This window comes from Ostrinia nubilalis, chromosome 9 (assembly GCF_963855985.1).
Source record: "Ostrinia nubilalis chromosome 9, ilOstNubi1.1, whole genome shotgun sequence".
Classification (NCBI taxonomy): Eukaryota; Metazoa; Arthropoda; class Insecta; order Lepidoptera; family Crambidae; genus Ostrinia; species Ostrinia nubilalis.
In genome coordinates this window covers 1,056,741-1,083,175 of record NC_087096.1, presented here as the reverse complement: position 1 = coordinate 1,083,175, position 26,435 = coordinate 1,056,741, and the positions used below count along the sequence as shown (strand labels likewise).

The 26,435-nt window shown below is 38.0% G+C and overlaps 3 protein-coding genes across 8 annotated transcripts in view; 1 reads left to right on the top strand and 2 right to left on the bottom strand.

Annotated features, from left to right (window-relative positions):
* Nucleotides 1–373: 373 nt before the first annotated feature.
* LOC135074761 (ecdysone oxidase-like) lies at nucleotides 374–4,013 on the bottom strand. Its single transcript, XM_063969144.1, has 3 exons — nucleotides 3,663–4,013; nucleotides 2,432–2,565; nucleotides 374–1,861 (listed from the first exon to the last, which is right to left on the bottom strand). The coding sequence occupies exons 1-3, from the start codon at nucleotides 3,772–3,774 to the stop codon at nucleotides 374–376; spliced, it is 1,734 nt and encodes a 577-aa protein (XP_063825214.1). The 5' UTR covers nucleotides 3,775–4,013.
* A 762-nt stretch (nucleotides 4,014–4,775) lies between these two features.
* The window catches only part of LOC135074354 (ecdysone oxidase-like), a 31,493-nt gene continuing 9,833 nt past the window's right edge, over nucleotides 4,776–26,435 (bottom strand). Inside the window, exons 1-4 of one of the 5 annotated variants that reach the window (XM_063968612.1) lie at nucleotides 9,731–9,757; nucleotides 9,197–9,370; nucleotides 7,521–7,654; nucleotides 4,776–6,756 (exon numbers count right to left, since the gene is read on the bottom strand). In XM_063968612.1, the coding sequence (XP_063824682.1) occupies nucleotides 5,221–6,756; nucleotides 7,521–7,654; nucleotides 9,197–9,311 (1,785 nt within the window). In that variant the 5' untranslated portion in view covers nucleotides 9,312–9,370; nucleotides 9,731–9,757 and the 3' untranslated portion in view covers nucleotides 4,776–5,220. Of the gene's footprint in view, nucleotides 6,757–7,520; nucleotides 7,655–9,196; nucleotides 9,371–9,489; nucleotides 9,615–9,730; nucleotides 9,758–26,435 lie in introns of those variants that run through there. The other 4 variants (XM_063968609.1, XM_063968610.1, XM_063968613.1 and 1 more) reach the window with 4 other exon arrangements.
* LOC135074894 (ecdysone oxidase-like) lies at nucleotides 18,307–26,114 on the top strand. 2 transcript variants are annotated; one of them, XM_063969268.1, is made up of 4 exons: nucleotides 18,307–18,385; nucleotides 23,834–24,035; nucleotides 24,309–24,445; nucleotides 24,550–26,114. In XM_063969268.1, the coding sequence occupies exons 2-4, from the start codon at nucleotides 23,924–23,926 to the stop codon at nucleotides 26,056–26,058; spliced, it is 1,758 nt and encodes a 585-aa protein (XP_063825338.1). In that variant the 5' UTR covers nucleotides 18,307–18,385; nucleotides 23,834–23,923; the 3' UTR covers nucleotides 26,059–26,114. The 2 variants fall into 2 exon arrangements, with proteins under 2 accessions (XP_063825338.1, XP_063825339.1); XM_063969269.1 differs by having other exon boundaries at nucleotides 18,359–18,426.

Below are 26,435 nucleotides of genomic sequence, written 5' to 3'. Positions count from 1 at the left end.
CTTAACGGATCGCTCCGAATTAGTACAATCGGCCAAATGAACTAGTTCGGATCACTCGACCTTACTAGTCAGATTGGACGAAAATAACTTATACATTACACCCGTCTGTATAAGTTCTTTTCGTCCAATTTATTCAAGTGGTTATGTAATAGACTAAAATATTCATGAGAAATAATAAATTGTAAAAGTAATAACAGATCATATTCAGTTGTATAGTGTCAAATTGTTAATTCTCCACTTAAAGTTAAATCGGTAAGATAAAGTCAGTGCCAAAGCTATCATTTTGTGGTAGGTATCTATGAAAAAAATGTAGTCCGTTGATGTCATTGTTTTCTTTTATTAATAAAGTCCGTGATTACAAAGCAATTTCATTTTAATTTGTTGTTGTTGTAATGTTATTGTCCTCCTTGATCATGTCGGCTGCTTTTTCGGCGATCATGATGGTGGGCGCGTTGGTGTTGCCGCTGGTGATGGTGGGCATGACGCTGGCGTCCACCACGCGCAGCCTCTCCACGCCGCGCACGCGCAGCCGGCTGTCCACCACGGAGCCCATGGCGCACGTGCCCACTTGGTGGTGCAGCGAGGTCACCAGACACCGAGCGTAACAGCGCCAGTAAGTTTTGCTGCCAAAAGGGTGGTTGGAACATTTTTCCAATTCTAAGAACTCTGCATTTACAATCTTGAAATACGTTGTGTTAATAGCCCGGGAATAATTATCTAAATAACTTATTACATCTTCTAAATCACTTTCATCAGAATATGGCTCTGTGTAAATAAGTGGATGTTGTTCAGGATCAGTGTTTTTCAAAAGTATTTGTCCCCTAGATTTGGGACGAAGGGGCACCAATACAGTTATCATAACTTCTCTATTTTTGCTTTTATCGAAAAATTTCTGACAAATATCAACTGAAAAGGCGCATCCATTACTTAAACTTTCTGAATCGCCAATAGTTATTATGGCTTGATAATCTGGATAGGACTGATTTTTGGCCAATGCCACAAAACCATTTAAAGCGACATTAGGATATTCATAAGGATTAACGGGCCTGGGTTCAGACGCTGGTCCAGTTAAGACAAATAACGTTACAGTTTTGTGATCTTGTAAGTATTTACCCACTGGAAGATCAGAAACGACGTTTATTCCAAAACCTTGTAGGTGCTCTTTTGGGCCAATTTCTGAAAGCATTAGTAGTTGAGGACTGTTGATTGCTCCACTTGACAATATTATTTCTTTTGATGCTTTTAGTGTCATTGTTACTCCTTCATCATTTTTCACATTCACGCTAACAGCGACTTGGTTTTCGAAATTGATTTTTGTTGCCAAATGGTGTTTAAGGACATAAAGATTAGGTCGATTTTTTATTGGTGATAAAAAAGCATTCGCTGTACTTTGACGTATACCATCAGCTACGGTGTATTGCGGCTCCGCAAATCCTAATGTGTAATTACCATTGGTGTCAAATACAGTATTGAACCCAAGTTCCTGAAGAGCATCCAAGTATTTCTTTGTTTTGCTTAAATTATTTATTTTTGTTACACCCATATACCCTTTAGAACCATGAAACATGCCGGTGGGAGATTTTAAAACAGCATCAGTTTCCATTCTCTCACTTTTGATGAAGTAAGGCAAAATGTTGTCGTAACTCCAGCTATCGTCATTCGCGATGCGAGCCCATGTGTCGTAATCATGCGGGTCTCCTCGTGTGTATTTCAGTAAGTTAAGACTGCTCGAGCCACCTAACATTTTCCCCATAGGTAAGTTGATTCTGCTGTTAGGATGACACTTATATTGGAGGCACTGAGGAGTCGTATAGTTCCAGTCATTCTGAGTTCTAGCTACATATTTGTACAGAGCCGGGAGCTGAAAGGTAGGTTAGTTTTTAAGTGATTAAACGATACAATAAGATCAACAATAAATACAATAAGTCTGTTAACGCATACTCGTATTTTGTGAAGAATTCAACTGAGGGCTCAGTGTGAGTTTACATCAAATGTCCTCACTAGTGAGCGTGTTAAAAATACATATATGAAAATGTTAGTTCCTGAAAGTTTCCGCTAGGGGCGCTGTACAATCCGTAATACATTTAATGTCATTTATTTACGCGCTCACTAGTGAGGACGTTTGATGTAAACTCACACTAAGCCCTTTGAAGTATTTCAACTGAATGAGGGCTATCGTTTTTATACTTAACAGTTGGCACCCCTGGCGATTGACAGGACCTTACTCTACAGTGGCGCCATCTTGATGAGTGCAAATGCGATAGTCCTCCTACCACTTTAGCGGTCACCAGTTGGTGCCACTGTCTTCATTACTAGCAAGTGACAGGACCTTACTCTACAGTGGCGCTAACTGGTGAGCGCTAAAACGATAGCCCTCATTGAGATAATTTGACTTTTGTAGTAATACATTCATTCAGAAAGTTGGACATACGTTGGACTCCACAGGCGGGTCCCCGCCGGCCTCCACCAGCAGCACCGTCACCCTCGGGTCCTCGCTGAGCCTGTTGGCCAGCACGCAGCCCGCCGAGCCCGCGCCCACCACGATGAAGTCGAACATAGCGCCATCTGGTGGTTGGTATTCATTTTGGATAAAAAATACATTTTTATATACTTATTTGTCGGCAGATCCTCCACAATAAAGTATCTTGGAGTGGACGAGAAACTATCTTTTAAAGCACACATTGACTCAATTGCCAGAAACTTACCTACCTATTATGCTTAAATCTGAGATCTGCAACTGACATAAACCGTTTGAAAACTGATTATGCTGCCATTGGTCAATTCATAATATCCTACATCATTACATAGGGCGGTGCGACATCTAATAATATGATTTCACTAGAGAGAGCAGAATGATCAGTACTTAGTCTTAGGAAACTAATAATATACTCTCACTTTTTTAAGAAAGTGTTTGTGCTCACAGTCCGTGGTCTATTTGTTCTCAGGGTAATGATGCATTTATGCATCTAACTGTTTTTAAATCTATGATTGACTAGTGGCCGCCCGCGACTTCGTACGCGTGGATCCCGTTTTACCCCCTTCATCTATCTTACGCGGTTTAGATTTTTTCATACAAATGTTTTTTCCTGCTAACTCCCGTTCCCGTGGGAATTTTGCAATATCCTGTTGTAACTAAGCTTTAAGTTTACTAAGGTACCTGCATGCCTTTCAAGCGTCTGACTTAAGCGGTTTAAATTTTTCATACAAAAGGATTTTCCCGCTAATTCCTGTTCCCGTCGGAATTCCTAAGTATACTTTAACCTGCCCAGGAGTATGAAGAATAATTGTACCAAGTTTCGTTAAAATCCGTCGAGTAGTTTTTGTTTCTATAAGGAACATACAGACGGACAGACAGACAGATAAAAATTTTACTGATTGCATTTTTGGCATCAGTATCGATCACTAATCACCCCCTGATAGTAATTTTGAAAATATATTTCATGTACAGAATTGACCTCTCTACAGATTTATTATAAGTATAGATAGATAATGATGACTATGGAATAATGCTCAGAAAAGTGTTACATTTTATTATTTTCAAAATTATCTGCAAAATACATAAGCCTATTGACTTGGACTACATTATTATTAGCAATGGACTTGGGCTATTTAAAGCCAATAACCCTCCTGGAGTAATCGGGTAAAAAACTAGGTTTGCTTACCTTCAATATTTGCTTGTTCGGGATATCGATAGGCAGTCAGATTGAGTACTGATAAAATCCTCAACGCATTTTTTATGTAGGCGGCTTGTGTAAGGGCGTTAACTACGAACATTTTGTGTCACTCACTCACGTAGTCACATCTACCGGTACACTGATTAGAATTACAATAATTGTTTACTCAAGAAGATTTTAGACAGTATAGATAAGGTATTTAACATGCGAGAAGCCTTCAAACAATTATGTATACAGGGTGATTTTTAATGAGTCAAATGAGTAAGGCATTATAGTACAGGATATTTGCAACCAATTTAGCTATGTATAAAACGACCAAAAAGTCAACTATTTCTGAGATATTTTGATTTTAATTTTGTATGGAAAAAAAGTCACCTGTATACAATGCAAACACCTAATTATTATCAAATTTCAAAGTATAATTTCCATATAAAAAAAAAATGGCGATAAGTGGTGATGGTAGTAGTATAACTTTTTTCTGGAGCAATATATCGGAAAATATTTTCAAATCTCACTCAATGTAATTCACAAACATTACTATGAGGTCTTACAGTGCGCGTGGACCCACAGGGTCCCAAAAACCTATTCATAGACAATAGTAGGTACCTACTTGAGTGGCGGAGTGACTCATATATGTCATCGTAAAATTGTGAATTCCGTCAGATTATAATCTGACGTAGTTAAATTACAATCTAACCTAACCTAACTCACTGTTAGTTTACAATCTAACGTGTTATATTATAAACTGACAGAGTTCACAATTTCACGTTGACATATACAAACCAATCAAAATCCAGCTCTATTTCGATATACGCTATACGTTCGACTTATGCAAGCATCGTTTGTGAATACATCATCATCATCATCATCAACAGCCCTTTACAGTCCACTGCTGGACTATGAGCCTCCTCCACTATAGTGGAGGGTTCTGCCATAATCTCCACGCTTGGCAGGTGGGTTGGAGATTGCAGTTTAAAAGATTGAAAATTTTTCAGAGAGCGCTTGTGAATACGGGTGTCAGTATCTCACAAAATAGCTACTAGAAGTATTACTAATAAAAAAAAATATTCCAAAATTGTGAACGGTTAATAAAAAAAGAAGTAAATAATATCCATGTATGTTAATAATAAAATACTTTTAAAAATAAAATTAGCAATTTTTGTAAATAGTACAAATTAATGTTCTTAAAAAAATTGGAGCATCCTATAAAGTTGAGCGCACGCGCACGTGCCTGTGTCGGATGGCTAATTGGCGACACGGGACTTAGTTTTACACGGTTTACGCTAACGTCGAGTCTAACGTCATAGCGGTACACGCTTGCTCAATAACCGCGAAATCCGCGAATAGACCAAAGGTATAATATTATATGCCTATATTTTTTTGTTGTTCACTGTTTAGATTTGTGGATGCTCGAGATTTTTTGTTTACCTACAGAACAAAAGTGAAGTGTCTGGACTATAGGATTTAACACACACGAAAAATTTAATATCAGAAAAAATTAAAATAACATAAACAATTTTAACCTTGATAGTTATCTAGCTTTAATTTATACTTTATATCCATGCGATTTATGCTTTTTTTGGTTTCGTTTTCGAATTATATTATCTTCCTTAATCATGTCAGCTGCTTTCTCGGCGATCATGATGGTGGGCGCGTTGGTGTTGCCGCTGGTGATGGTGGGCATGACGCTGGCGTCCACCACGCGCAGCCTCTCCACGCCGCGCACGCGCAGCCGGCTGTCCACCACGGAGCCCATGGCGCACGTGCCCACTTGGTGGTAAAATGTGGTAACTAAGCACTTAGCGTAACACCGCCAGTAAGCTTTGCTGCCAGCAGGGTAGCTCGAACATTTTTCCAACTCTAATAACTCTGCATCTACACTCTTGAAGTACGTTGTGTTAATAATTCGGGAAAAATCCTCTAAATAACTTACTACACTTTCAAGATCACTTTCATCTGAATATGGCTCTGTGTAGATTAAAGGATAGTCTTCAGGATCTGTGCTGTTTAATAGCAGTTGTCCCCTAGATTTCGGTTGCACAGGAGTTAACGCAGTTATCATTACTTCTCTGTTTTGGCTTCTGTCATATAAATTTTGACAGATATCATTATCAAATGAAATTACAAGGACACAAAATGTAAGTATGATGTCTGGACCTCCTGTTATAATTACTGTTTGATAATCTGGGTAGGACTGGTTTGTTTTCAATGTAACGAATCCGACTATATCCTTGGTAGGAAATTTATGAGGATTAATAGGCGCGGGGATGGGTGCTGGTCCTGTTGTATGATACAAAGTAACTAGCTTGTGATCTTGTAAATTTTCTCCTACAGGAAGATCGGAAACAACGTTTATTCCTAAATCTTCCAGATGATCTTTAGGACCTACTCCTGACAGCATTAATAATTGTGGGCTGTTGATCGCTCCACCCGACAAAATTATTTCTTTACTTGCTTTCACTGTTATTGTCTGACCATTTTCGTTGTTGACATTCACGCTTACAGCCGTCTGGTTTTCGAAATTGATCTTTGTTGCTAAATGGTTTTTGAGGACGTAAAGATTTGGTCGATTTTTTATTGGTGATAAAAAAGCATTTGCCGTGCTTTGGCGAATACCATCAGCTATTGTTAATTGAGTCTGCATGAATCCTAACGTATTATTTCCATTCGTATCGAGAACAGTATTGTACCCAAGTTCCTGAATAGCATCTAAATACTTTTTTGCTTCGATGTTATATGGTTGACTTACACCTAAGTATCCGTTGGCTCCATGAAAAATACCGGTTGGCGAATTCAGAATGGCAGTAGTTTCCATTCTCTCGCTTTTAATGAAGTATGGCAAAATGTTGTTGTAACTCCAGCTTTGGTCATTTGTAATATTTGCCCATGTGTCATAATCATGTGGGTCGCCTCGCACGTAATACATGATGTTAAGACTGCTAGAACCACCTAGCATCTTTCCTCGTGTCAACTCATTCACGTCGTTAACGTGACATTTATAATCAGTGCATGTTGTATTAGTAGAAGTAGTGTAGTTCCAGTCGTTTTGAGAGTTTAAGTTGTAGGCCACCAATGCCGGTAGCTGAAAAAAATGAAATTTTACTTGACCAAGTAATGCAACTTATAAAATACCTCGACATCAAATAAATGGCACCTCCCGCGACAAGCACTTTCCAACGTATACATCCCGACTTCCCACCAATATTGGCACCATTTAAAAGCCTAGTTCTAAACTTCGTTTCATTAAAAGCAAGGTTTTTACCCCAAAAATGTGTCTTAGAAGGATCTAGAGTCACTTCTTCAAAAATAGGTAGTTACGCTTGAGTCAACTTTTGTGGCTATAAAACTGTTAAGAGGGATTAATCGCTATCCATCTGTTAAAGAGGACACGTCCGTGAGATCATTGTTTGGTTTTAATAACATTAAAAATTTGTCTTATTGATCCCAAAGGTGAGCCCCAAGTGAGGTCTTTTTTCAAGTCACATTTATGGTATGTTAATTGTTTATTAAGAAATTAAATGTGTTTTTCTTTAAGTTTATTTACTAGGCTTTCAAATAACACCAATATTGTTGGGGCACCATGATTGTGTCAGAAGGAAATCTTTAAAGTTCGCGTCGCGGAAGATGCGGTTTATTTGATGTTGAGTATATTAGAAATTAAATTGATAATAACGCAAAAAAACAGGTAATTATATACACTGCAATTAACTGTATTACAATGTGATTATTTAGCGTACGATAGCGTATCACGCACCTGAAACATGAAGGTCAAATTGTAAACCTTCATAAACTCACTTCACTGGTATGTATGATAGCTCCATTTCTTACGCCTATGAATTCACTTACATTGGACTCCACAGGCGGGTCCCCGCCGGCTTCCACCAGCAGCACCGTCACCCTCGGGTCCTCGCTGAGCCTGTTGGCCAGCACGCAGCCCGCCGAGCCCGCGCCCAGCACTATGTAGTCGAACGACGCGCCATCTGGTGGAAATTAAATGTTAATAGATGTTATTTCCATGTCAATCGATTGGTAGCGGCCTGCGTCCAGCGCTTCCCTGCTACCTTTATGATCAACATGGAAAGCATTGGGGGAGGCCTATGATCAGTAGTGGACGTCCTATGGCTGAAATGATGATGATAATGATGATGATCAGATGTTATTTTGTAGAGTCTGATTTTGACTTCTGCTTCACGTGATGGGATGGGATGTAATGGACTAGGCACAGCATCTAAAATAAAATGATCATTGTATATTTCTTGGACAAACAGTTTAAAGAAAGATTCTTGGAGATTTGTATGGTTTACATTTTATTGGATCAATCTATTAAGTACATCGGATTTTAAACAAAACACAGTCATCTACATTAATTAGTTAGTTTGATAACATGTTATAGGTATCACTTAAAGAATATATTTTTTTACGATTTGCAATTAAGTTTTAAGCATACTTACTGTACTACGAATGGATAAATTATACGAAATAGTTTTAGGAAATGTAGTGAAGCTACGATCAAATAAATACGTTAAGCTGTTATAATATTCGTTGGATTTCTATTAGGGCGAATTAGTACCTTTTTCCTTTGATGCAGATTTTGGCACGCGTTTATTCCTCATGCGGACTGCCCGTATTTGATTATTTCATACTTAGGTAGGTACATGTTTTTCTGGCTGCGGGCACACAATACGAAATTTTCGTCCTGCGTGCAACTAGCAGCGTGATTTTACACGCACGTGGACCAGATTCGCATGCGTGCCGAAATCCGCATTACAGGAAAAAGGCACTTATTCGTTCGTTCGTTCGTTTCAGCCGAAAAACGTTCACTACTGGACAAAGGCCTCCCCCAAAGATTTCCACAAAGACCGGTCCTGCGCCGCTCGCATCCAGGCACCTCCCGCGACCTTCACCAGATCGTCGGTTCATCTAGTGGGAGGCCTGCCCACGCTACACATTCCGGCTTGTGGTCGCCACTCAAGAACTTTCCTGCCCCAGCGGCCATCAGCTCTACGAGCTACAAGTATGTGCCCCACCCACTGCCACTTGATAATAGTCGGCCGTTTTTTTTAGTGGTTCAGAGCGGACTACTATGCCGAGAGGTCCCGGGTTCGATTCCCGGCCGGGCAGAAATTGAAATGATGAATTTTAATTTCTGTGACGGGTCTGGGTGTTACTATGTATAATATGTATGTATTTAAAAAAAAAAGTATATAAGTAGTATATCCGTTAAGCTAGCACCCATAACACAAGCATTAAGTTGAACCTTAATTTCGAACTCCTCCTATGTTCTTCTGATTAATTTCGTTGCGGGTCCAATGACAGTTTAACTTTCCCCCGGGACAAACTTGACCTTCATTGGTTGGGTTTTTGTGGCGGTCAAGCTGTAGATCCTGGCTACACAGGAGTTGCAGTGGTGGGAACGAGAGGTGGGAATAGTCCCGAAAGCATTAAGTTGCTTACTTTGGGGCTAGCTGGCGCTGTGTGAAATTGTCCAAAGATTTATTATTAATAATTATTTGTTCACTTACCTCCTACGTTTGCTTGTTCTGGGTACCGGAAGGCCGTTAAATGAAGCAGAGATATCACTCTGAAAGCATTTTGTGCTGTAGCCCAACTTGACAACGTACTAGTTACTACATCCATGGCTTCTGTTAGACTGATGTATTCACTTCCATTTGCCTTGCAATTTTATTCAAGAGCGGCTGTGAAATAAGTAATTAATTCAAATGATGGACGTTATATAACTTATTTAAAGAATAGTGCCAAATAACAAATAATTAAACGGTATTATCTTAAGTGCTAAGTGCGTGATAAAATTTACAATGCTAATAATAACACCAATGCTGTTTTCGCGGGTGTGATAAATTGTTAACCTTCCGCTTGTATCCACGGCTGAAAACTGCATTAAAATCCGTTGTGTTATTATAATTATATCGTCCAGACAGCGCAGCGCAGTATTTATACTATTAATTTATACACAGATAACATAATTAATTCTAGGTAAACATAATTAAAAAAACTCATTATGAATTCTTGATAAGATATTTTGGTAACTTACTTACCTATTTAACAACCAGTTAGACTCTCCGCAGACACTGACTTTTAGGCTCGGCGCAAATGAGCCACCGACCACAGCCACAGGTGGCCAGCGACGGCGACTTAACACACTTTTTAATATATTTTGTATAGACGCGCGCACACATAGTGAGCAGCAAGCATAACATAAAAGCTACATGTAAAATTAAATTTAAGTAATTACCTACAATGTCTCTAGAGGAATCACGCTGTTGTCTAAGATACAGGACCTATCCTAGTTTAGAGGACAGGGGCATGCCCATTCTACCGACTTGTACCTACTGTACTAAAATACTTTTATGTATTAAGTTTTGTTAACACTGTGTACATAGGTATTTCTGTTATGGTGAATATTTTTTTTTATTATTATTATTTATTTATTTACAGTAGTGTCCGCGACTCGCTACTAGTGGTCACTACATGTCACACAAAACGCCGACACCCGCCACTGTCGCACTGCTCCACAGTCCACACCCCGCTAGAGATGGGTTGGATTAGGTATAATAAGTAGCTACCTAATCCAAATATTTTAAAACACCTAATCCAAATAACTATTCCGAATATTTATCCTCCATCTTCAGACTGCGCAGCAACGAGCGGGTTATAAAATGCGGCGGCTTCCAGGCACCGGCTGTCGCTCGCTTCTGACACTCAAATGTGGCGGTAGCGCGCGACAGCCACCGGTGGCTGTGGTCGGTGGCCCATTTGCGCCGAGCCATAGTCGGCTGATAGTTGGGCCCGATACTTTGTATAAAGAATCGGCCGGTAATTTACGCTCTTTCATACATGTCCATACTGATTAACAGCCCGACTGAACTATCGGCCGAAAAAAAGTCTGTCTCTGTGCGTCTAGGTTAATACTAATTATGTTACCAAGCCATTATGTTAAATAGCTTTGACGTAAGTAGAAAGTTAATTGTCAATTCGTTTGTTTTTTGTTAAAGCGACAATTTTTTATGATAGCATTTCTTCTTTAGCGGCCCAATCTGGCTTCGCACGGGTAAGGTATCTATTAAAAATACTATAAATTGAAAAGAAAATTTAATATGCCCATGTTATTTGGAAACAAATAAGGCTTCTAATGGTGAAAGAATTTTTCAAATCTAACTCATGGACCGTAGTTTCTCCGTCTATTCAATACAAAAATATGTATAAACCTTTCCGCAGTATAATTACCTCTTTTTAAGACAAATTTTGCCTAGTTTGGGGCTAGATATCCAAGGATATTTGTTTTTAATATAATATAAGATAATAGGATCAAATGGCCGAATTTCTAATCTCAAAATGACTCTACCTATAATATCCAACGTGGTTCGCTAAACCTATTCCAACACCCTGTATAGTTCAACGTGAAGAAGTATTAGATATTAGACATTTTTTTTTCAAAATAGCACTGGCGCATTTCTTGGCCAACGAATCAGATTGGCCATTCAGCGCGGAAATGAAGCCAGCATTCTAGGCACCACGTCGCGTTGTATGAACAGCGATTTAGGACATATTTTTTACTAGCGGCCGCCCGCGACTTCGTACGCGTGGATCCCGTTTTACGGTTTTACCCCCTTAGGGGTGGAGTTTCGTAAAATCCTTTCTCAGCGGATGCCTACGTCATAACATCTACCTGCATGCCAAATTTCAGCCCGATCCGTCCAGTGGTTTGGGCTGTGCATTGATAGATCACTATGTCAGTTAGTAAGTCACCTTTGAGTTATCTAGCTTTCAGCGGCTTCACCCGCGTGAAATTTAGTTTGTCACAGATTGTCATTAATTATATCCTATATGTTATTCTGGGTTATAAACAATAATACTGTAAAGTTTCATCAAAATCCGTTCAGTAGTTTTTGCGTGAAACAGTAACATACATCCACACAAACTTTTGCATTTATAATATTAGTTAGTAAGATAATTTAGATTTTCATTTTTTCCCAATACATTTTAAGCAGATAGCAGCTATTATAATAGCATCTAGGTATTCCAATAAAGATGTCACAGTGTGATTCACGTGCCATATAATGTGACTGATTAAGAGACACGATATCACTTTGTACCTACAAATTGGGAGAGTTGTTTACATGAACCAAACATTTCCTATAAATTATGTTTTTGACAAATTTTGCATTTAATCTTGTTTAAGTAATGCATGTCACTTGTCTAGTTATTTGATGGGACTTATTGTTAGCAGGGACGTTATGGATATCCGTAACCGTAACCGAAACTTTCGGATATCTGAAATAAAAATATATCCGTAACCGTAACCGATTCAAAAGTTTCGGATAGTTTCGGATGTAGGCAGTTTATAATTTAACTCTACACAAAATAAAAATATAAACTTATTTTACTCAAAAATAAAAGTGTGTCCGTGAGGCAAAGAGGCGAGAATGCTGGCTGCATTTCCTCGCTGAATGGCAATACTAAGCCTTTGTGCAAGGAAAGAGCCAACAAAAAATCTGTTTATTGTAAATAAAGTTAAATCCCAACTAATATTATAAATGCGAAAGTAACTCTGTCTGTCTGTCTGTCTGTTACGCTTTCCCGCTTAAACCTCGCAACCGATTTTGATGAAATTTGGCATAGAGATAGTTTGAGTCCCAGGAAAGAACATAGGATAGTTTTTATCCCGGTTTTTGAAACAGGGACGCGCGCGATAAAGTTTTTCTGTGACAGACAAAATTCCACGCGGGCGAAGCCGCGGGCGGAAAGCTAGTAGTTTATAATTGTTTTTTATATTGTTTATTGTATAAAGGCATAATGGCCTGATTTACCTTTATAATGCCATCTAGTATCAATTTTTTTTATTGCTTTTTATTCGATGTAAAGTGTGTGGCAATGAATGAACCGTGTCGGACAACTATTGCAATTAGCATTATAAAGCACAGATATCCGTAACCGTAACCAAAACCGGTATAATATTATTCCTATATCCGTAACCGTATCCATAACCGAAACTACATATCCATACCATCCCTAATTGTTAGTATACTCAACAGTACAATAGCCTATACAATTTCGATGCAAAATAACACCTATGTACAACTAATTAAGAGGTGATTAGTTTGACGTGCTGGCTGTCGTCTGTTTCTGGTGGAACAACCTTTAAACTATTTTCGCTAGCATTTGCTCGCGGCTTCACTTGCGTGAAATTCAATTTGTCATAGACCGTTACAAAATATAGCATGTAATGTGTGTGAAGTTTTGCGTGAAAGAGTCACAGCCATCCTTTTCGCGTTTATAATAGTAGGACAGAAAAGTCTTGAGGCATAGCGTTTAACTTCTAAAATTATTCATGGTAAAACACTTCTGTTTCTCGGAGGCTCAAGTACCCTCAAGGGCCCTCGGCCGCGGGGCCTCGCAAAACATCGCGTCACGCCTTTTAGAGTGGACTTGGAGGACTTCGTAACTTTTAACCAGCACATTTTGGTATTTCCTTATAATAAATACCCGATTTGCTACAAGATACTTGAGGACATTTTTGTAAATTTTAAACGATTTATCAACTGCATATTTTTTGCAGTCATTTTTGTACCACTCACTGTTTTTATTAGTCTTCAGCAATTTTACTATATTAGTTAAATCAAACGCAAATCATAATCCTCAAAGTCATTGAGACCCAAAGTGTACTTATCGGGGTCACCACCACTGGGGTCGATAGCTAACTTCAAGGGGTCTATGCAAAGTGAAAGTGGAATCGAATGAGGAACCGCCTTATGTATTTTGGAATTAAATCAAATGTAGTTACACCATACAACACAACGTGATAAATCCACAGGGTAAATTATAAGAAAATTAAATATGAATTACCCCTTCCCCTCAGCTCAGGAGCTAAACAATCTTGCACCTATAACCGAAAAACGTAGCAAGTTGCCTATGAAACCGTAGTTATACGTCTTATCACAGAATAGATAATAGTACAAGTGTAATTCAGTTGCTTCTTTCTTACGTAGAACACATTTTCGTGACTTGGTCATAATACAATAATTACCAGCGTATAATCAACCTATACAATATTAGTACTATTGTTTAGTTAATGTTCAGTATAAATCACTAGAGTTTATTTTATTACCTTTGAAACAAAGAACGCGTCCATTTTGCTGGCGCAATGAATATAGCTAACAAACGAGGGTGTGTTTTTCAATCAGAACGAAGTGCTAATATTTGATGTAGCTCAATAAAATGTTTGTGGCCGGCGTACACACTTTTTAATTTAAATAACCAAACTCCAACGCGGTATACAATGGAATTTGAAACAACTGTGCGTCAGCAGGGAGGCACGTGTAATGCAGAGTAGGAAATAATGTAGGTTTAAAAAACAATAATTATAGATCGCGCAACGAGAGTTGAGGCCATCAACACAAGCTAAGATTTGTATCTAAAACGCTGTATGCGCTGACGTCTTGCTTGCGTAGTCGGAGAGACAAGTAGGTACTTTCTGTCTCATTTTCAGTCTAGAGCGCGGTAACTAGTGTCTTCGATATTTAAACTTGAATGTGTGGTAATGTGTTGTATTCAAAATTAAATAATACATTCAGTGTGAGTACATGTTTGCCTCAACTTTCTCTGAGCGAACTATACTTACAATAGTCGCCTCAGCAGCTGTGCACATAGATCTTTTTGTTAATACAACATTGTTTGAACTACACTTGCGAGCAAAAGTATGGAATCACTTACATGAAGTTGTTTCCACGCGATCTTGTGTACTAACCAATTTGTTAGTAACAAAAAAAGTAGCACCATTTTAAAGATCAAACTTTTAACTTTAAATTGATACCAAATTCATTTAAATCACACCAGTATTTAAAAAGGTATCCCGGCTGATGTGAAGAAGTAAGGAAAAAGACATGTATCAACTGTTTGATACGTCGCGAGTTGCGGCCTATTTACCCCCCATAAAAGCAAGTGTTTTCGGATTTTTGCTTTCACACGTTGATCCATACACATCTCCGCTTCTTTTGACACTTTACCTGGGATTCTACACCTTCAGAAGCAGCACAAATCGTTGCACTATTGCAAGAAGGGCTCAGCCAGCGGGCTGTCGCATGTCAGCTCAACATAAGCCACTCCTGAGTTTCGAAAGTTTTAAGACGCTTTCGGGAGACTGGTGGCTTTATCCCGAGACCAAATTCTGAACATTGCCGGTGCACATCGCAGAGGGAAAACCGTTTTTTCATGTCAACTTCTCTACGAAATCGTCATTTGACTGGTATCGACGTCCAGCAAGAGCTCAGAAATGTTCGTAGGATAGCTGTTAGCAAGTGGACAGTTCGTCTAAGATATAAACGATAGAATTTGACTCCAAAAAGGCCTGCCACAGGCTGGAAACTGACGGCAGGTCACCGATAAGCACGCTTTCAATTTGCTCCTACACATCTCGATGGGAAGTCGAGCAAGCCACCCCCATAAGCCAATGTTTTAGCGAACCAGCACTGCACAAATCGCTCCCCAGGCCGTCTATAGACCCGACCTCTTCGACTGCTGCACTGCAAAAACAGTCTGCATTCACCGGAAAACAAAACTCGCCTCCATTACTCGCCTTCCGAGTGCGAGCTAATTAAAAGCGTGCTTGTCGGTGACCTGCCGTCAGTTTTAAGCCTGTGGCAGGCCTTTTTGGAGTAAAATTTTATTGCTCATATCTTAGACGATCTGTCCACTCGCTAACAGCTATCCTACGAACATTTTTAAGCTCTTGCTGGACGTCGATGCCAGTCAAATGACGATTTCATAGAGAGGTTGACTTGAAAAAACGGTCATCCCTCTGCGATGTGCGCCGGCGCTGCTCAGAACTTGGTCTCGGGATAAAGCCACCAGTCTCCCAAAAGCGTCATAAAACTTTCGAAACCCAGGACTGGCTTATGTGGAGCTGACGTGCGACAGACCGCTGGCTGAGCCCTTCTTGCAACAGTGCAACAATTTGTGCTGCTTCTGTAGGTGTAGAATCCCAGGTAAAGTGTCAAAAGAAGCCGAGATGTGTATGGATCAACGTGTGAACGCAAAAATCCGGAAACACGTGCTTTTATAGGGGGTAAATAGGCCGCAACTCGCGACGTATCAAACAGTTGGTACATCTTTTTTCTTACTTCTTCACATCAGCCGGGATATCTTTTTAAATACCGGTGTGATTTAAATAAATTTGGTATCAATTTAAAGTTCAAAGTTTAATCTTTAAAATGGTGCTACTTTTTTTGTTACTAACAAATTCGTTAGTACACAAGATCGCGTGGAAACAACTTCATGTAAGTGATTCCATACTTTTGCTCGCGAGTGTATATGCATGGTTACACATTGAAACGACTTTAAATTAGGTAGTTGTAGTACCAAAAAACAATATTAAATTGTCTTATAATATTTTAAACTATTATGTTGCATTTTTACTATAAAATTATCACTTCACGGGATATTACTTATTTACCGTTAAAAAGATTTTGTTGCAATAAATCCCGTGAAGTGATAATTAAATTGTCATACTTTTAGTTATGAAATGTCATTGCCTTCAAGACTGTATTGTATTAGGCTCGGTTTCCACTAAAGTAGAGAATAGAGGAGATGGAATAACCAATCAGATTTCATTATTTCCACATCAACTCTCCGCCCAGCTTTTCGATAATCTGATTGGTTATTCAAATACAATCTCCTCTTCTTTCCGTCTTAATCTAGCCTTAACATGCCCCCTAAGCGCGCACACAGGAAGGCGGGGAGAGTCCCACACTCAGATCGTAGAAGGGAATAGATGTGAAACGGGGGCATGGCGCGTGTCTCCGCGATATGCCCAGAAACGAACATCGGCCGCGTAGCTAGGTTAGTCGCGATTCAGTCGTACTAAGGAAATGTTCTCCGATATTTTGGATAATGCGTCGTTACGTGCAATAACACAAGTGAAACGAAGAACTACAGGAACAATGGAGTCATTTACTACATGTAAGTATTGCAAATCCATTGGTATTTTCTCAGATCATAGGTATTTTCTCTTTCTATGATCTGAGGGTATTTTGCTTATAAATAAAAAAAAACTAACCATTTTTACGAACGAATTCAGTGCCGTAACAGTTACTGCGATATCGAAATCAGTGGTGATAAAAATTCTAACACACTTGTACATTGACGATTTAGTTAGCAACCACTTTATGTCATGCTCAACTACTGCGCAATGTATTTAATTTCTTCCGATATCCACAGACGTGTGAAAATACACAGTACGGCCGCATGTGCCGGTCGTAACATAGTGCCGTGCTCGTGTTCTAATGCGCTTTGTTTTTACACAGTTGAATGTGTGTGTGGGAGCTGTGGTGGGGGAAATGTGGGGACACTGGTTCTCGTTGTAGTTACGCGCGACTTCATATCTATTCTCTTTCTATGATCTGAGGTCCCACATAACCAGCCGGGGAGAGTCCCACATAACCAGGTGGGGAGAGTCCCACATAACCCACTGGCCATCCCCATCGACCAGTGACTATGCGCAAAGCATTTCCCGACGTTAATGCATGCATCAAACAAGGCTGTATGTTTCTTTAATAAAGATAAAAAATAAAAATTAAAAATATAGCGTGCTTCCAGGCAGCTACGTTTCAGGCATCACAGAACTTTGATAGGACTATACCGCTACTTCACCTACCTATAGGAATAAATTCCTCTCTATAGACCAAAAAAGTAGCTGGAAGTAACTGAATGAACAAAGCTGAAGGTCATACTTTGTGACCCTCCTTTGAGAGACTTTCGTCCAGCAATGGACCGAAAGGATGATACGAGTAGATCCATCCAGGTGACTCATGTTGAACATGACTGTTCTTAACCAAGAGTATTACCTACCCAGCTAATTAATATTCAATGTCATCGACACGTAATTGGATTATAAGTAAAGTTGGTAAGTGCCAGCGGTTCCCAACATAGGTTGGTTGTTAGGTCCACAGACAGACGAATATTTGACATCTATTGACGTACTTTTTATGAACTTCCACAGTTCCATATTACTTCGTATGAAATTACAAGAAGATGTTGGCAACCCCACTTACTTTTTCATTCAAAATAATTAAAAATCGAATCGATTATAGTTGATTAAAAAATAAAGACTTGAAGAAGTAGAGTAGAGTTCTTTAAGAAAAGTTGTGCTTTAGAATAAGTTTATGATAATCGCCAGACCTAGTTACTATAGCGAGTGGTCCGACAAATAATTTTATAAAATACTAGCGGCCGCCCGCGACTTCGTACGCGTGGATCCCGTTTTACCCCCTTAGGGGTGGAGTTTCGTAAAATCCTTTCTTAGCGGATGCTTACGTCATGACATCTACCTGTATGCCAAATTTCAGTCCGATCCGTCCAGTGGTTTGTGCTGTGCGTTGATAGATCACTATGTCAGTAAGTCAGTCAGTCACCTTTGAGTTGTATTGATCTGGGTGTCATAATTAGTAGTACTAGCTTTGTAAAAGTTCATGGCGCTATTTACAAATTCTCGGGATATTTTAAAATTTAAATACTTACGAGTATTTAGGGTTTCGGTCTCAGAAGTTTGAGAGCCTCTGGGTAGGTATTTTGCTTTGTTTTAAAATCATGTTTTAAAATATATTCAATTTTCCGAACATATTGTGCCAAAAAAACGTGTGAAAACATACTGAATGTATTAGAGTGTGATTGTGAGTGCGTGAACAAAGTTGTGCGAGGCAAGTTATTTTGTTTGCGAGAATTATGAGTACATTATTAGGTGTTTATTACTTATAATAAATATACCATTCACTGATGTAGTATAATTTAATTAATATTGTCTGTAAATCGATTTGATAGGTAGATATGTTACAGGAAATGTATGTAATCCGTCATTGTATAGGTACAATTCCTAGGAATTGTGTATAATTCCTAAAATCACCCGGAAATGTGTGATGTAAATTATATTAGACACATTTCCTAGAAAATTTACACATTTCCTAAACAGCAATCGGAAATGTAATAAGATTTCAATGAATACGCGTGGACACGCGGTGCGAGGGGAGGGTATTGCATCATACGATTACGCAGGGTCTCTAGCGAATCGCCAAATTTTTTATACGCTTTTAATTGTCTATGGCACACAAATTTACCCCAAATTTGGGTTAGTCCCAACGGCCCCGGTGGATCTGCCCCGTCAACGGGGCGGATGGGAAAAAGTGTTTCAACGACCCCGGTAGTCATAGTCTTAGCGTTCAACGGGGTGGATGGAACACATCAAGTGTCAACCACCCCGGTATATCGTTTAACGGGGCGGATGGATCAAATCAAGTTTCAACCACCCCGGTATTTCACTAAACGTGAAGGATGACACAGATCTAAAAGGTTCCACCTCGGTATTACATACTGCAAATAAAACATGTTAATAAAATAAAATAAATAATGTAAATAATAATCAGTTTTATTTAACAGTCACCGTTTAAAAAATCTTCAGCATAAAAGTAAGTTTGATTGTCACATAATATTATGGTCATAAACCTATAGATTACGTTTAGAATCACAGATGCGCAATTGCATTAATCAGTCAATATTAATAACACTCTAATAGTCTAATTTGATAAAAAGTAACTCTAAAACTCCTCACTAACAAAATATAATAACAAGGAAATCTAAAATTGTTACAAAATATAATTATTATTTAAGAATCACAGATATGTAGTTACATTAATCAGGTGTTGATTAACAATAGAACTTAAACTACTACTTAAATAGATCATTAATAAAGCTTAATAAAACTATTAAAAAAAGCAACCGAATATCATAGAGTTGTTAAACATACTGCTCAGCGACGCCTCCTATTATGAAGAGATTTCAATACAAGTAGAAAATCTGTCAGCATCTCAGCAGTGTAATCTTTACTTTGGGACGACTTTATTATAGAAAAAACAAAGGAATTTTTGAATGGCCAAATGGGGTGCCCTCTCAGACGCATAACATTTTTCATCATAATTTAGTTTGGCATAACAGTATTTGCATACAGTTTTTTCGCATAAACTTTGATATGCATAGTTTTCTAAATGCATAATTGTTTCTTAGGCATAATAATAACTTTCTCTAATTTTCAATACCATAATTTAAATAATCATAGTTAAATGTAAAAAACATAGTTTTTATATTCCTAAAGTTTATTTTTAATAAAATACGATAAACATAATGTAATTATTTATAACATTTAAAGTCATAAATATTGTCTATAAGAGCAACCAACTATATATTATTATTATTCCTTTATTCATCTTACTTTCTTATTTTTAATTTTTTCTTTTTACAATGTAATTATTATCAAAAAATAACAATTATTATTATTATCTCTTTATTCAATTTCCTTCTTATTTTTAATATTTTTTTTACAATGTAAATTATAAAAAAAAACTAAAAATACATTATAAAAAAAATTCTTAAAAATAGTTAACCACGAGACCTTACATCCATTCTGAGCAGGGGCCAAAATATTGTTCGCGACAATATGTGTGTTAATTTTTGTGGTCAGAATAGATGTAAGGAGCTTGTAGATGGTAGGCAAGCATGTTATTGGTCTGTAATTTTTTGGGTCCATGGTACTACCAGATTTGTAGAGCAAGGTGGTGACACCGGTAGTCATGAAGGCTGGAAGTGACCCGAGCTCGAGGGCTTCTTGAAATTGTGTTGCTAAGCGGTCATGTGAGCATCGAATCCATTTAATCCAAAAGTTGTGCAATCCGTCCGGTCCAGGGCTCTTCCAGTTCTGGGCCGTACTGATTGCACTACTAACGTCTTCGGGGTCTATAACAATAGACCCCATAGATTCGATGGACTCACATTCACGCTCTTATTTTTATTATTATTATTATTATCTTCCACCTTTACACTCTTTCGGCTTTCGTAATTTGTAAAAACTAATTTCTCTGTGTATTGTCATTTTTGTTCTTAATTTTTGACCTGTCTCTTAGAAAACTTAAGCTCGTGAAAATACATTCTGTTTGATCTCGAATCCCTCTTTATACAGTGTGAGTCACGTTAAAGTGTACATATCAAAATAGATGAAATCGTATAATATAGTAGTAATAGTTTCATCTACTTTCATATGCGTCGCTGAGCAGTATGTTTAACAACTCTATGATATTCGGTTGCTTTTTTAAATAGTTTTATTAAGCTTTATTAATGATTTATTTAAGTAGTAGTTTAAGTTCTATTGTTAATCAACACCTGATTAATGTAACTACATATCTGTGATTCTTAAATAATAATTATATTTTGTAACAATTTTAGATTTCCTTGTTATTATATTTTGTTAGTGAGGAGTTTTAGAGTTACTTTTTATCAAATTAGACTATTAGTGTTATTAATATTGACTGATTAATGCAATTGCGCATCTGTGATTCTAAACGTAATCTATAGGTTTATGACCATAATATTTTGTGACAATCAAACTTACTTTTATGCTGAAGATTTTTTAAACGGTGACTGTTAAATAAAACTGATTATTATTTTACATTATTTATTTTATTTTATTAACAGGTTTTATTTTCGGTATGTAATACCGAGGTGGAACCTTTTAGATCTGTGTCATCCTTCACGTTTAGTGAAATATCGGGGTGGTTGAAACTTGATTTGATCCATCCGCCCCGTTAAACGATATACCGGGGTGGTTGACACTTGATGTGTTCCATCCACCCCGTTGAACGCTAAGACTATGACTACCGGGGTCGTTGAAACACTTTTTCCCATCCGCCCCGTTGACGGGGCAGATCCACCGGGGCCGTTGGGACTAACCCACAAATTTTAAGCCAAATTTTTTTTACACAAAATTATTTTTATTACGCCACTTTTTTTCTCCGAAACTTAAATAGCGCTCGGCGGCCGCACCCGCGGCAGCTGTGTATGTGTAAGATCGCAAGTCTAACCTAACCTATCCGAGACTATTATCCAGCTACAGGAGTACTAAAACCTTCATGCCAATAATCTATCTATCTATCTATATGTATAAATAAAAATGAATTGATGTTCGTTAGTCTGATTAAAACTCGAGAACGGCTGGGCCGATTGAGCTAATTTTGGTTTTAAAATGTTTTTCGTAGTCCAGGGTAGGTCTAAACGGTGAGCAAATACGCGCGCGATATTGTTTTTCTGTGACATACAAAATTCCACGCGGGCGAAGTCGCGGGCGGAAAGCTAGTAGTTTAATAAAAGAGATGTTAAAATTAGGGATTTCCAATTAAATACCTACTTCAGTATGCGTGATGCCGAAAGGTATGCCAATAAATTTTGGGCAAATCTTTTTTTCAGCCAAAGTATAAATAGTGCGAAAACAACTGTCAGGCTAACAATAATAATTGTGAGTTAAAAGTACCTATCGGCCAATGTATGTAGTTTGGCTAAATGAAATTTTAGGCGTACCGAGGGGCACCCGATCACGCGACCGCGCTAGTGACGCTTAGTTTTATACATTTCCTAAATAGCTTCGGAATTGTATATGTTACGGCTAAAGATATAGGTGTGAACATAAACTTAAGATTAGCCGGCTAAACTTAAGTTTATCTTCGATGAGGTGTTAATGTTAGTTTCTTCTATCTTTAGCCGGCTGAACTTAAGTGTAACCGCAGGCCCTTGGCTAAAAATGTAGAAGGAAATGGAATAGGAAACAATGTAATAATGTTTACTATTTTGACATGAAAACTTTATTTAAAAATAATCACTTTCATTACACATACTTTTATGTACCTATGTAGGTATTCAAAATTACAATAACAAAATCTGGGGGCACGGCAGTGCCCCCACCAAGTCGAGCAAAAAAGCGGCACGGCCGTACCATCCTTTTCTCGAAGCAATTCAGGCCATTTTCGACCGCCTGTAACTTCGTTGTGGATAAAACTAGAAGGCTGAATTTTCATTAGCTATGCAGGCATTGTAAAGACACGGTATATTTAAAATTTCATTCAATTTGAACCAGTAGTTTAAGAATTATAACGGGTCAAAGTTACTTAATTTTGTCACTCACTGACTGACTCACTGACTCACCGATCATCAAAATTCTAAGGCACTTCTAGCAGACCTAGAAGCTTCAAATTTGGAATATAAGTAGTGTTTGGTGTATGAATCAAGGAAAAACTAAAATATTTGGGGGCACGGTAGTGCAACCGCCAAGTCGAGTAAAATTTTTCAATTTCGGTCCAGTTTTTTAGATACATAACTGCTGTCTACAAAATACAAAAAGAAATGAGATTTGGGAGCACGGTAGTGCAACCGCCAAGTCGAGTAAAATTTTTCAATTTCGGTCCAGTTTTCTAGATACATAACTGCTGTCTACAAAATACAAAAAGAAATGAGATCCCATCAAAAACAATACTTGTCAAAAAAACCAAGTCTCGCAACTCAGTTATTCTACGGTAAAAAGTTGTGAGATCCATGTAATACCAAGTCCAGGCCAGGAAATCTTTAACGTTTTACATAAATATATTGACTTGGCCATCGCATGAAAACACGTGTAAATTAAATTATTTAGTGCGATGGCCAAGTCAATAATTTATGTAAAACGTTAAAGATTTCCTGGCCTGGACTTGGTATTACATGGATCTCACAACTTTTTACCGTAGAATAACTGAGTTGCGAGACTTGGTTTTTTTGACAAGTATTGTTTTTGATGGGATATTAATTACTTCAAACAATATTCTACCTAATCATTAAAATAAAATAATAAGGAACCATTTGGTCATTACAGAATCTTCTGTAGGTATTTAAAATTACAAAATAAAACAAAATAAATATGCGCGCGCGTTGTCTCCCCACCTCAAGCCCTCCGCCGGCCTGGCGCGCCCATCGAATACATTTTTAGCCGTTTCGTTTTGGCTAATGTGCACATTAGCCGGCTAAAGATGGAATATCACGACGCAAACTAACATGTTATCGAACTTTAGCTGCTTCTAGAAGATAAACTTAAGTTTAGCCGGCTAGTCTTAAGTTTATGTTCACAACTATCTTTAGCCGTAACATATACATTTCATAGGAATAGTATACAATTCCTAGAATTCATACATTTCCTGTAACAGATACATAACACAGCAATGCAACGACTTCATTATAATAAATATGATAATAATTTCTTATTGTTCTCATGATTTATAATTAATAATGAAATCTTTTATTCACAGCTAATTAAAACTGATCATAAAGAAGTCAGATAGGCAATCATACTAATACAAATATTTTATTTATGCAAACACACCGTAAACGCATACATCATGGATGCAGTTTCGGCAGTAGCGAGCATAGTGACTATCCAAAAGGCTTTTTTTGTGCTGGCAGCTCTACACCTGACGGCGTATTGGTTTCCTAAGGACGAGAGTGGAACTGGTAAGTTTTTATTTATTTATTTAGGGAAATAAATAGATTTTCACAAAAACTAGGTAACTGAGTACCGGAAAACGAAGCGTGAGACGTCCACTCACAAGGTGGACAATGTTCAGTCAATGTTCGCTCGTATGTGAGGCCTTGTCGAATAGTACTCCTATAGGGGGCCATCGTGCGTGTTTTGTTTTCGATGTAAACTCGCGGAGATGAACAGGCCTGGTAGTACGCAAACTCATGTTAAAAGTAACAGCTGTTATTTAACAATTTTTTTTTCAGAAAAGGAGTATCGCTATGATTTTATTGTAGTGGGCGCAGGATCAGCGGGGTGTGTAGTCGCGAATAGACTCACAGAATCAGGGAAATTCAGCGTGTTGCTGATTGAAGCTGGCCCTGATCCTCCCATGGAATCTATGGTTATTACACAATTCTTCTTTTATCCTAAAATCACTCTTTTAAAACTGCCTTTTCAAGCTCTTTTTGTTTCAATGCCATAAATGTTTCATCTAATTTGTTGCAGCTCCCAGGCACCATACTATTTTTAAAGAATTCCCACGTTGACTGGAATTATACTTCAACAAATTCATCTTCTTGGGGAAAAACTCACAGATCGAATAGCACGCATATGATTAGAGGCAAAATGCTCGGTGGAACAAGCGCCGTCAACTTCATGGCATACGTCAGAGGAAATCCACACGATTTTGATACTTGGGCTCAAATATCAAATGATCCGTCTTGGCGATATAAAAATATTCTCCGATATTTTAAGAAAAGTGAGAAATTGAATGACCCTGAGATACAACAGTCGCGATACAGAAACGCTCACAGCACTGACGGTTACTTGAAAGTGGCGAGACAATTACACCCAGAACTTGACTCTTACTTACAAGCTTTCAAAGAAACGGGCCACAATGTTGTTTTAGATACGAGCACTGGTGATTTAGGCTACACTCAACCGCTATTTAACATAGCCGATGGCTATAGGCAAAGTTCTGCCGTAGCGTTCTTATCCCCAATTAAAAATCGTCCAAACCTCCACGTATGGAAAGAAGCTCTAGTCACTAAAATTATTTTTGATAAAAAGAAGAACGCTGTCGGTGTGAAGGTACTAACGAAAGAAAATAAAACAGTCAAAGTGCAATCAAACAAAGAAGTCATTGTTTCTGCAGGTGCTATTAATTCTCCTCAGCTTCTGATGCTGTCTGGTATTGGTCCAAAAAGACATTTATCGGACATTGGAATCACAACCATATCAAATCTTCCTGTGGGTAAAAATTTCCATGACCACACACCAGTTACGCTTTTTATCAAAATGGGAAACTTGAAAGATGATCAAAAGCCTCAAAATCCGCACGAATTTCCTCTACCTTTGATTATTGGGTATGTTGCATTGAATAAATCACAGACTTACCCAGACTATCAGAGCCTAAATCTTTTATTGAAGAACCCAACTGCAGTTTTGCAATTCTGCTCATTTTCTTTCAACTTTAAATATGATATTTGCGACGCTCTTTACAACAAATGCAAAAATAGTCAGACTCTGGTGTCAATACATAATTTAGTTCATCCAAAATCGAGAGGTGAACTGCTACTCCGAAGTAAAAATCCGAAAGACTATCCGTTGATCGATATAGGATACTATTCAAATAAGGCAGATGTGGATACGGAGGCGGCAAGTATTGAAGATTTTTTGAAGGTTCTTAACTCAACTTATTTTAAGGAAGCTGGGGCGGAGTTGGTTGATATAGACTTGCCTGAGTGCAATGGTTTGGACCGTGGAAGTAAATCTTTCTGGAGTTGTTACAGCCAAGCGATGTTGACATCAACTTACCACTATGCTGGGACGTGCTCTATGGGGTCGGTGGTGGACTCAAGGCTTCGAGTAAAAGGTGTCAGACGCCTACGAGTAGCCGATGCCAGTATCATGCCAACAACAGTCAGTGGAAATACAAACGCTCCAACGATCATGATTGGGGAAAAAGCTGCTGATATGATCATTCAGGACAATAGCAAATGGTCATGTATTTGAGGTTATTGACTGACGGAAAGAGATCGTGAATATTTTTCTCAAAGAACAGACTTGACATAGTACCTAGTAGTCAATAAACGATTTAATTATTTAAATATAAGAACTTTTTTTCTTTAACTAATAAAAAGTATGAAATGTTCGCATTACGCAACTATCATCGATTCTAATTCAGTGTTTGCTAATCAGCTGATGCTAAGAAGAAATAGTGGAAGAAACCATTAAATAAAAGTCACTTGTGATTACCTAGCTAGACCAATCGGGCTTGAATATTATTTTTAAGTGTAGAATCATGCTTGATCGTGTAGTTTCAACATTATTTTTCAATACAAAATAGTGGTATGTTAATTACTTAAGTTCTAGTGTATTCAGTGTAAGTT

What these genes read in the sequence shown, in the direction of transcription:
- LOC135074894 (XM_063969268.1), top strand. Translation starts at nt 23,924, where the DNA reads ATGGATGCAGTTTCGGCAGTAGCGAGCATAGTGACTATCCAAAAGGCT. An exon ending in TAAGGACGAGAGTGGAACTG is followed by an intron (nt 24,036 to 24,308) that starts GTAAGTTTTTAT and finishes TTTTTTTTTCAG; the next exon opens with AAAAGGAGTATCGCTATGAT. An exon ending in ATCCTCCCATGGAATCTATG is followed by an intron (nt 24,446 to 24,549) that starts GTTATTACACAA and finishes AATTTGTTGCAG; the next exon opens with CTCCCAGGCACCATACTATT.
- LOC135074761 (XM_063969144.1), bottom strand. Translation starts at nt 3,774, where the DNA reads ATGTTCGTAGTTAACGCCCTTACACAAGCCGCCTACATAAAAAATGCG. An exon ending in CGAACAAGCAAATATTGAAG is followed by an intron (nt 2,566 to 3,662) that starts GTAAGCAAACCT and finishes ACCAACCACCAG; the next exon opens with ATGGCGCTATGTTCGACTTC. An exon ending in ACCCGCCTGTGGAGTCCAAC is followed by an intron (nt 1,862 to 2,431) that starts GTATGTCCAACT and finishes CCTACCTTTCAG; the next exon opens with CTCCCGGCTCTGTACAAATA.